Genomic DNA, 11,703 nt, shown 5'->3' with positions numbered 1-11,703 from the left:
TTCTCCATATGTTATATTTAAATATAAAATCAAAACAACCCTCTAAAAAGAATTTTGGCTACGCGCCTGCTGATGGTTATCATGAACTGTGGTCGTCGAATTTGGATATTATATAGTCATGTTTCAGAAAGTTGAGTATTAACAATTTGTTTAATAGAAACTTCAGACTTTGGTATTTAATAAGTTTGGGATACGCGTGAGAATGAAATGTAGGTTTAGGTGCATCCTTATTAAACTAAGCTAGGAAATTACAAAGTACGAATAGTACAGAAGATAATATATAACTGAAATTAATAAAAAAATATACCTGAAATGACAATAATATATTTATTATTCTGTATTGAGTTATTATTGAAACCAAATTTTATTACTATAACTTAAAAAAAATAAACAGTTTTTTTATGACGAGTATGAGGTAACAACGAAAAGTTGTTAGCGATAAACACGAGAAATGTATTTAAAAAAAAAAATAAGTTACAATATATAAGTCTGTGTTTTAAATTCAAATAAATGCCATATTTTCCTGAATCCTAACGTGTGTATGAGAAATAAAAGGCACTAGTAATTTATATCATCAAAATACTTAACCAAACCAACCGGTTTTCTATAGTTCAGAATAAATTATTAACGTAATATCGACATCCACGCGTGACGACACGACGCGCTACGACTACGACAATGACGAGGTTACAAATTCACTCAAGAAAAAATACATAATATTATTAGTATTATACTCGTATAATACTTGATGGAACATTTAGAACCTGATTTGGTGAGTGGTATCTACATTATACGCTTTCGAATTATTCACTTATAGTATTAAAATATTAATTCTTGTACTTACGTGTGTAGTGTGTACCCATTATAAATTACACTTAAATAGGTAATGTTATTCATGACGAGTCTGAGTGTTACCAGAATAATTGTATATTTTTACAATATATTTGAATATGTATTATCCATGTCATAATTTACTATATATTGCTAACTGCTGCACAATTTAACAGCGTATTATTTCCCTACTAATACCAAAAAAAAAAATCAGTGAATAGTTGGTAAATTTATAAATTTTAACAATTTTTGATTCATTTTTGTGAGCTTTTCAGTGTAATAAATCTATTGGTTATAAAACATTATAGCTTTCCAAATATAATAAGAACGTAATTTTGTAATTAAATTTTGAAATCAAATTTGAACTTAGAACGTCTATAAAAACACAACGCATATTTATTTTTTTTTTCAGAATAAACTATTTATGAAAAATATTTTATTAAATTTTCAAAACTAATTAGCTATAAAAATTGTATATTTTATACATTTTTAACTGTTAAACAATTTGCAAATGTTTGTGATTTTAGCGAAGTTTGTCAAAGTTTGAACTTCAAATGTCTATAAAAATTAATTTTGCCTAAGTATTTAAAATACTTGTTATATTTGTAATATTTGTATACACATTTAAAAGAATAAGTTATGTAGAATCTTATAATCAATTTTAAAGCATTTCGACTGAGTGAAAAAAATGTTATCTGCATGTATAAAAAATGATCATAAAAACGTTTGGTGAAAATTTCAAGTTTCTATGGCTATTAGTTTTTTAATTGAAATAAAATATCAAAAATTGTTCTTTTACGAGTGAATTTTGTAAAAATATACCCTCATCAAAAATCAATTTGATATCCCAGTAGAAATTTTAATAAAAATTGAAATATTTATAAAAACTTTTAAATAAATTTTAAAATTTAAAATTTAAAAAAAAAAACTTTACTAACTAAAAGTTTTAGTTTTACTAAAACGTTATGAATTTTTAACTACAAAATAATTTTCTGATGTTCTAGATTTTACAAATTTCTAAATACATGTAAATTTTTATTAATTTTTAATTTATATAATTGTAATTTGTACTTTTAATTGGTAATGGAATACATTATGAGAAACCTTCTATTTAATTTTCAAGTATTTTTACAAACAAGTAATTTTATATAAAAAAAAAAAAAAAAATGAAAAACTAAAAATTTCAAATAATTATAAAACTATAGATATGACTAAAAAATAGTTAAAATATTTAGTGAAAACTTCAAGTATTTACGGTTATTCTTTGTCCAGTTACACAAAAAACACAATTGGTTTTCTTTAGAACACTATTTACCTAAAAATGCCTTGTTTTCAATATTTTAATTTTTTTTTTCCTGTTATTTCGAAAAATAATTAGGAATATTTAATCCTGACCTCTTCAAAATATAAACTAGTTTCAATTTTCTATTCAAAACCACCTTCAAAGTTGAAAACTGAAATATTTTTACTGCCCCAAAAAATAATATCAGACAAAAACAACACATCGTTATAAAATCAATATATTCATCGCTCTGCATGAATGGTCATGGCCTTAGGTATCGGTGTATTTATTGATAAATAATTAACAAGACTAATATAAATTTGTTCTACGTTATTTGACTTTAAAGCAATTTCTTACCAATGATCGATTAGCGTTACACAAGGTGATTATTAATTGCTTAAAATTATGATAAACAGTTGATATAATAATATATTAATATCGTACTTTTACTAGGTATAAAATTAGGACGGCGCAATGTTTATGCAACATAAGATGTTTCTTTTAAATATTATACCAATGATAGTGCAACTTATATAATGATAGACATTGTATTACATTTCTAAGTCTCACTTAATCTGCTTTAAAAATTAAAATTAAAAATCGAACAAGTTTAAAACAACAAAATAAATTTTAAGGTCTTTGTAAATGTGAAGATAAGTTGCCATAAAGAATTGTCTAAAAAATATTAAAAATGAAAGCTGAGATTTTTCTTTGAAATTTAGGTAATTCCTTAATGAGGAAATATGGATTAGGTGATGCTAATCTTTTTAATATAATTTTTTATAAGCTAGTACTATATTTTACTTATTCATAATTTTAATGTATTTTTCACTTATTGGAGCATTATTTAAAAATTACGCTAAAATAATTTATTTACTTTTTAAATTCTAGGAAATGTATTTTAAGCGCATTTGAATAGCACTTTTTGAGATTTTAAAGTAATTTATACATTTTTTTTTTCAAGGTTATGAAATCCTTACCCGATTAGTAGTAACTATAAGAAAATAAATCCAAAAATCATAAAAATTGATTACAATAATATGTTTTGTATGCTTTAACTTGTGTCTACACTCTACATATCAATTTTTAATTTGCGTACTGAATATAGTATTACGGATGAATAATAACAATTTCGCATCAAGTGCAATTTTACAACCTTAGATTAGTCAAGATATTTTAAGTTAAATTTTTATTAAGTAATTTTAATATTTTAATGTATTCATTAATTATTTAATAATTTTAATTTACGTTTTATATAAATAATTCTACATGTAACAGACGATGGGCATACATAAAAATTCAGTATTTTGTGAAATTGAATTAAAATAATTGTTGGTGCAATAGTATAGTTATCATAAAAGAACTTTGCTACGTTGCTTAAAAAAAGCTTAGATTCAATATCCAAGACAACGCTATAGATATAGACATACTTATAGTCATATAGAACGAAATACCGTCTGGAAAATCAGCATATACACGACGCATGTCTTACGTCGTGTATTGCTATTACTCTATCAAGTCAAATTACGCAGAAAGTCGTATAATTATTTATTGAGTTCTTATTTTTAATGTTGAAATTAATTATGGCCGAGGTAATATTATCGAATAAAAATAAATTAAGTATGTCTTGAGTGTTACATAAATACAATTATTCAACAAAATTTCAAATTATAAATTTGTTGAAGTTGTACAAAACGTATTTTATTTAATTGCGAGGCAATTTAAACTAGTATGGATTATTTAAATAATTTAATACTATCGTTGATGTACAATTTGAGTTAATTTAATATTACTTAGCTAATCGCCTATTTATATAATATAGATTTATGCATACTATACACTCATAGTACTATAGTACTGAGTGAGGCTCAGTATATTCCTAAGCGAAATCCAGTTAAATAAATAAATGTAATTTACTGCAACAACGCAATTCTGAGATGTACTACAAAACTCATACCATCATACTAAAATACTGTTTACTACATTTTTTCCCTTGGAAAATGTGGATATTTTTTACCTAGCCAATTTATAACTTAGACTCTATTTTAATATATTCGCATGTTAACTCATTTAAAAAATAATATATTTAAAAAAAACTTACATACAAAGACATGTAATATGGTACCATTTTGACTACTGATTTTGATTATGATTTAATTAATTATATTAAAGCTACCGACACAAAATTGGTTCTGCTAAACACAAATTTAGTATGATGTACGTTTTCTCAATCATAATAAAATAAAATATTTCTGTACATTATTCAACTTGATTATTACCTACACTTTAGGTTTATTTCATACACTATTTAGTATTTATTATACTTATTTTATAATTTGAATAATTATTTTAAATTTAAGTCAAAGTCAAAGAACATTATTATTTTAGTAACATTGTATATGGCATACAAAATTTTCAATTTACATATCGATAACTTATTACAATACTTTGGAAAAAAATGGCTGATTCAATAATTACAATATAGATCAAAGTAAATTAAACTATGACTAATATTATGATATGAAATAGCTATCAATTAGGTACACTTGTACAACAATTTATTTTCTACAAGAAAAATGTTTAGAATTAAAACTTACTCCTTTTTATAGTAACGCTATATATTATAAAATATAAAATTATTTAATATACTGTATTATAATGATATATAATGTCTTTTATACTTTTATAACTATTCTAGCTGGAATATTAAAATTTCTTCTTTTTTTTTTTGTCATTATTTGGAGTGCCAATGTTAAAATTTCAATAATCCATAAATAAATGCAAAGAGTTATATTTATTTAATGATACTCAACCACAGCTATTTTGGATCTATTCAAGGCAATGGTTTTGAAAATAAAGGCTTGATTTTTTTTATGTTATTAGATCAATCTGTATTAATTAGAAAAACTAATCGAACCTTATATTCAACACTATGATATTTTAGTGGAACATAGTGTTTATCATTATTAGTGCTTTGCTGTTTTTAGATATCATACATTATCAGATTGCGATCATTAAATTATATTTTTAACAAGCGACAACAATAAAGTTTAACAAATTAATATAATTTTAATTATTAATATTTTTTTATGATTTGTAATATTTTATGTTATCATAATTGATAATTGAATAATTTATTCAAAATATTTAAATCTATAATAATTATATATTTGCCAAATCAAACGAAAAGCGTTTCCTTTGATAACCCAAATGATGTACAAGTGCCGTGCACTTTGTACAGCATTGTAAAAGTAAAACTCAATGAAACAGGACGTTTAGATCATATGAACTAACATTACCACCACTTATCATCTTTTGTATTTATAACTGTGCAATACTTTATCAGCTTTATTAAAATGTTATGTATACATAATATATATTTATAATATTTTTATCATAAGCAAGTTTGCAGTACGACAGAACACAGCTACAAATGTTCTCTCAGTTATTTTTTTCATCACTAATAAATTAGTCGTTTTTCAATCGTGTTGGCGTGTGTACAAATAATAACTAATAACACACATAGTACCACTTTTAGCTTTTAAATTACCTATATAATAAATCTATATGTCTATAACATAATAATTATCTTAATGAATTATTAACTTCATAAATTATTTTTCATTAATAAACATTTTAAGTTGTGATTTTTTTCTTGATATTATGTTAAAGACTTGTTTCGGATGTTGTCCACTAAAACACGGCGTCAGTACGATCGCCCTTATAAATATAGTAAGAACTTTGAATTATTGACTTTAATTTATAAACAATTTGTTTTACAACTGCAAAATGTAAATATGAATTTTAATGTTATAAATTGTATTCTATTAATTATTATTATACATTTATAAAAATTGTTATTTTAATCATATTTAAAATTTTACATTTTACATATTATATTTTTATAATTGTTGTATATTTGTTTATTATGTTATATTTATATCGATAACATAGAATAGTTCGTGGTTATATAATTAATAGTACCAATATTATAATATCATGGTTAGTTAAAATAAAAAAATAAAAATATTTTTATATTATTTTGATAAGGAAATTTGAAATTAAAATTTACCTAACACAACCTAAACTGACGGGATCGATGCAAAATAATAGTTACAATTTTGTATAATTTATTATTAGTTATTACTGATATTTGTCCAGGATAAATCATTTGTATAGTTCTATCTTACACATAATAAAATAATAATATATAAATTTAACTGCTATACGCATTTACAAGTTTATGACACAATAAAAAAAATCTTGAACTTTGTACCTACATCTTGCTTACCCATATCTAATATAAACAATCCTGAAAATCTTCCACATTTTAATACACATATTGTTGTCCATCATATTATTGTTCATATTTATGTTTAGAGATAAGAAATAAATAACAAAATCAATTTAAACAAATCTTTATTCATTGTTAACAATGTTATCATTTATACTGATGCCTAAATATCTATATCGGTATTTTAAATTGACACGTTATATTTAAATATTAGATCAACAGAGAATGATTTTCCTACTCTAAAATATATATTTGATGTAAGTGTATTGTATATAGCCTTTTCAAAATGTTATAATGTACCGACATGAAGTATATTATGCTTATTACTAGTGCATATAATTTACAATATTCATAATCAATTAGCAATAGATTCAAATAATTATTTAATAAAAAAAAATCTTTAACTTTTCGTTATTAAAATTAATGCCATACCTATGAGTATTTAAACCAAATATCAATTAAAATGTAATATTTTTTTGTCATAACGCCTAGGAAATAGATTTCAATGGGCTAAACAACTGAAAAACTAAGGAAATCGTCAACCTTCTGCATATTTTGAATTTACTCCGTTATTGAAAACTATTTAAATTAGAAATTCAAATTTCTATAAAAATAAAATAAATAATAATATTTAAAAACAAATAATGCCTAGAAAATTTCTCTTATAAATACTTAGTGAAAATTTAAAATTACTATGGTCTATAAATTTTGGTTTTTCCTAATTATTTAAAGTAAAGAGTACTGGAAATTTATAATTTTTGACCTCCCAAAGTATCTACCAATTAAATCTAATTATCTATCAAAAACATTAGTTTATTCGAAATTAAAATATGTTTTGCTGCTCCAAAACGTGACGATAATAGATGTACGACTAAAAAATTATACCCCCCGCGTAAATTGAAAGTTACATCGTTCGTTAAGTATACTTAATAGTATCAGTATATTATTTTAGTCTTTTTACTTTTATAGATTTGGAATATTACGGAAGTGTTCAAACATATTCATCATCGCAGTGAACAATATGAACGATATGATTGGGTTTATAATTCAAATAACAATTCTTCAGTTTCTTCTGATGACAATAGCACTACAGAAGAACCAGATTACTGGTCAGATTTGGAAAGAATACCTGTCATGAGCGGTAAGTGTTTAAAACCTAACCAATAACATATTTCAAAATGTATTTTATACATTGTATATACTTAATAAAATTGTCATATCGATTAACTATGAACTTGAATTGGTCAACAGGAGTATACATGGACTATATATTTATAATTTCAATCAGTTGGGTCGTTTTGGAATTCATTTCAAACTGCTGTCTCAAGCAATCCACCTTCAAAGTAATATATATATATATATATATTATAGTACTCATAACAAATATTTAAACGAATCCTCGTAATAATTTTGTGTATATACATTGTAGCGTGCTCCTCAAAAAATCTACGCCTGGCTAGTGGTTTATTACGCAAATTTATTGTTTATGATATTGCATTTGGTCCATTACATAATATTGATGATACGGTATCCAATTCTGATGTATACATTATTAACACTGGCGCACCAACATTTTAGTCATGTTTTTCTGGTATGTATAATAGAGTAATTGGTCGTAACAATTAAGACTTCATTAATAACAATAAAATTAATATCATAATAACATTATACGGGTCAGTATTAAAATTAAAAACAATTAATACGTACCTCATACCGATAGTATTGTAATGTGCCTATCACATTTGTTTTTATTTCCGATGTTATTAAACGATATTGTAATTCATTTTTCCCCTGAAATATCTAAAAAAAACTTTGAACATTTTCAACTTTATAACTATTTATTTATATTTATATATATTCTATTTATTTATGAGTTTTTTAAAACTATTATTAAATAATAGCATTGTTGCTGTAGAAAAATATCTCAATTGTCAAATTTTACAAAATAATATTTTCGTATTTATCGATTACTATTAGCAAATATATATATACAAATTATTAAAGAACTCCTATGTGTTAAAAATATGGTTATAATTAAAAAAGCAATTAAATACATATTGTATGGTTTAAACATAAATTACCTTCTAATGTGTGTTATAATAAATATATTATTGTATATGTTTAAATGAATTAAAAAATAGATAAGTTAATTTTAAATACTCTCTATACCTATGTTTTGTAATATTTGACCAGAGGCTATAAAAATGTATCGCTGTATGTCTGTAATAATATTGATAACAAGTAACGCACGAGAGATATGAATACAATATAAATACAATTATAATAAAAATGTAATGTCATAATAATATTTTAATATTTTCTGAAATAACGAAATAAGCTAAAAAGTACAAGTCTATAAATAATTGAAAAAATAAGTATTTATGTTTTATATATTCCTTTTACACAAATTTTTACACAATTATAAAGATTTAATTCACTAATTTCTTACACTTTTTTAAACTAATTAATTGATTTTAAGTTGTTGTTATTTTTTTGTGGGAGGATTGGGGGTATTTTTTTAATTTTTCGGTACAACAACGATAAATGATTTATTATAGTATAAAATTTATACCTATTTTATTAATTTTAACGAAATGTTAACATGGTTTTGTGTTATAATTATTGTTTTAGAAATTGATTTACATAACTATTATAAGCCTTGAGATCACTATAATCCACTCGTACTATATTTTTGAAGAAAAAAATATGCTTAATGACATCGTACAACTCAAATGGAAATACGTATCACGCGGACAAGTGGTGTCCAGAGGTGTCGATTATTCTTCTTCATCAACTTTCAATGCTACAACATCAGGTCAAACCCAAGATGGATCTAGAATTCCACCTTACATAACCAACGTTATACAGAATTAATTGATATGATATTTTAAATATATTATTTAAAATAGTTTTCCATACCCAACAGATAAAATTGACAAAAATGCATAGAATGATGCACTTTAAAATATATTTATTTTTTATGGATTTTAAAAATTTGTCAATTTAATTTTTCTAAATCAAACATCACATTTAAAACTTTTGATTTATATTATTCCTAAATTAAATACAATTATAGTATGATAATTAGGTATTTAATTATAATAAATTAAGTATTCGAGTCCACCCAACTATTTAACATAACCTAAAATCCTTATTTTTCGTTGTAAATTTAATGAATTATTATGTATGCATTATTATTAAAATAGTTATAATTATTTAAATAATTTTTTAAGAAAATAATTCAAAATCATCTTATTTAATGACACGCAGATACCTATTTGATTTTGTCAACTGTCACCTAGTCAATATTGTGATAGTCACATTGTTTGTACTTGCATGCATTATAATTAATTAAAACAAGTAAAACCTATAATTAATATAATATAAATACCTAAATATTATAGGTACTATTAATATCAATATCTTATTAAATTATATTGTAACTATTATTGTTTTATTTTTATTTCAACATTGAATCTTATAAAATAAGTAAAACCGAAATTGATTGGTAATATTATTAATAATTACTTAAAAATTAAAATATTATATTCTCTTGAAAAATATAGTCTAATCAATTTTTTATGTCAACGAAAATAGAAAAATATTCATATAGTATTTTCTTAAATATAAGATATTATAATAATTATATATTCATATATAAGTGTACTTTTATCATATTAGCAAGTGTTTCACGTACGAAATTAACCGCTTATAAAGCCACATAGTGAAAAGAGTTTAAACTGTTTAAAGAAATTCAATATTGTTTTCTTTATTTTATTTTCTAAATGTGTGCGTGTGGTCGTGTAAATGTGTGTATAGTAAGTGATCATTATTCATAACTTATGAATCATAAATTATTAGTGTGTATAACTGACGACTGTGTAAAAAACAATTTTTTAAAAGATTAACTAACCTAAATATTAATTAGTCATAACATTTTATTAAAAACGATATTCCCACATTTTTAAATTTATTTTATTTTTTTAATATTATTATTTTAAAATTCTTAGTGTACAAAATTTAAGAATCTAATTTTTAATGGTTTAGGAGTGATAAAATTACTTTTAAGTAAACTTCATAATGAATTCAAATATATTTTCAAAAAATTTGTCTTGCGTTATTAAAGGGTCTTACAGAATAACACAGTTGAGATAAGATAAGTCTATTTTGAAATGAAATACAGATGGGACAAAATTCCCTTATTACACTTAAAAAAAAAAAATATGAGCTCAAGCACAAACTATTTAAATTGTTTTTTTCCTAATTAATATAATATAATGTAATAAACATATTAGGTAATAAAAAATTAATTTATCCATAAAATAACGTATATTCTAAGTTTGAACCTCATTAGCTAGATTAAGTAGTGTTTTTTTTCTTTGTACTCGTAATATTTCATATCAGTTACTTGTAAAATATTATGTTATATCCGAAAATTGTCTGCAATGAATTAAACATTCTTATCTTTAAAAATATGTATTTGTATGTACCTACTAAAAATGTAGAAAGTTAGAAATGTTTGTTACTTATTAAGAGTAAAAATTTCTCAATGTCTAAAAAAATCAAAATAATTGACAAGTATAAAAATAATTTATTAAAAAAAAATAAGAATATTCACGCAAAACTAATTTTGTTTTTCAAAAATAAATAACTGAAAAGACTTTGAATTTTCACACTATTATAATTCTTTAAATATGAAATCATTTTCAAAATATTTTGCTTTGTTTTGATATATTTATTTCAAATATTTGGCTTTTTAAAGTTTTATTTTATATTTTTACGATAGTATTTTTGTTAGCAAGTAAAAAGACTTAATGTTTTGATACAAGGGTTCACATAATTATTTATAACAGTAGTTAAGAAATTACAAAATTACATATAAGTACTGTTTATTATTACCGCGAAAAAGTATTTATTTTTAGTTAATATCTAATACATATTTTAACAGCACCTTAATCTTGAAAATGCAATACATGTTTCCTCAAAAGTTTTTTTTTTTTTTACTGGAATTTAAAAAATCTAGTTTAATGTAAAGTTCTTTCACCGTACATAAAATTAGATACACAATACAGATACGTTACCATTTATCATTTTACCAATGATAAATAATAATTAATTATAGCTATATAATAATATTATAGTTATAGTAGGTACAATCTCATTTTTTTATCTACATTATTGATAACCAGACGACTAAGGTACAAAATTCATGTTTGTATAATATAGGTAGATTTAACAAATGAACTTTTTATTTATTTTGGAAACATTCGTCTAACATACTATAAATTAAATTAGT

General features: G+C 22.8%; 1 protein-coding gene across 1 annotated transcript; it reads left to right on the top strand.

Moving 5' to 3' along the window:
• Positions 1–5,533: 5,533 nt before the first annotated feature.
• Positions 5,534–9,856, top strand: LOC113549045. The gene is made up of 5 exons (XM_026950193.1): positions 5,534–5,845; positions 7,377–7,548; positions 7,659–7,750; positions 7,837–7,998; positions 9,039–9,856. The coding sequence occupies exons 1-5, from the start codon at positions 5,777–5,779 to the stop codon at positions 9,279–9,281; spliced, it is 738 nt and encodes a 245-aa protein (XP_026805994.1). The 5' UTR covers positions 5,534–5,776; the 3' UTR covers positions 9,282–9,856.
• Positions 9,857–11,703: the final 1,847 nt, after the last annotated feature.

The sequence above is a fragment of the Rhopalosiphum maidis genome, chromosome 1, assembly GCF_003676215.2.
Source record: "Rhopalosiphum maidis isolate BTI-1 chromosome 1, ASM367621v3, whole genome shotgun sequence".
Taxonomy (NCBI): Eukaryota; Metazoa; Arthropoda; class Insecta; order Hemiptera; family Aphididae; genus Rhopalosiphum; species Rhopalosiphum maidis.
This window is presented reverse-complemented; position numbering and strand designations above follow the sequence as displayed.

Coding starts and splice junctions, on each gene's coding strand:
- LOC113549045 (XM_026950193.1), top strand. CDS start 5,777: ATGTTAAAGACTTGTTTCGGATGTTGTCCACTAAAACACGGCGTCAGT. Junction 5,846..7,376: donor CGATCGCCCTTATAAATATA/GTAAGAACTTTG, acceptor TTACTTTTATAG/ATTTGGAATATTACGGAAGT. Junction 7,549..7,658: donor AAGAATACCTGTCATGAGCG/GTAAGTGTTTAA, acceptor ATTGGTCAACAG/GAGTATACATGGACTATATA.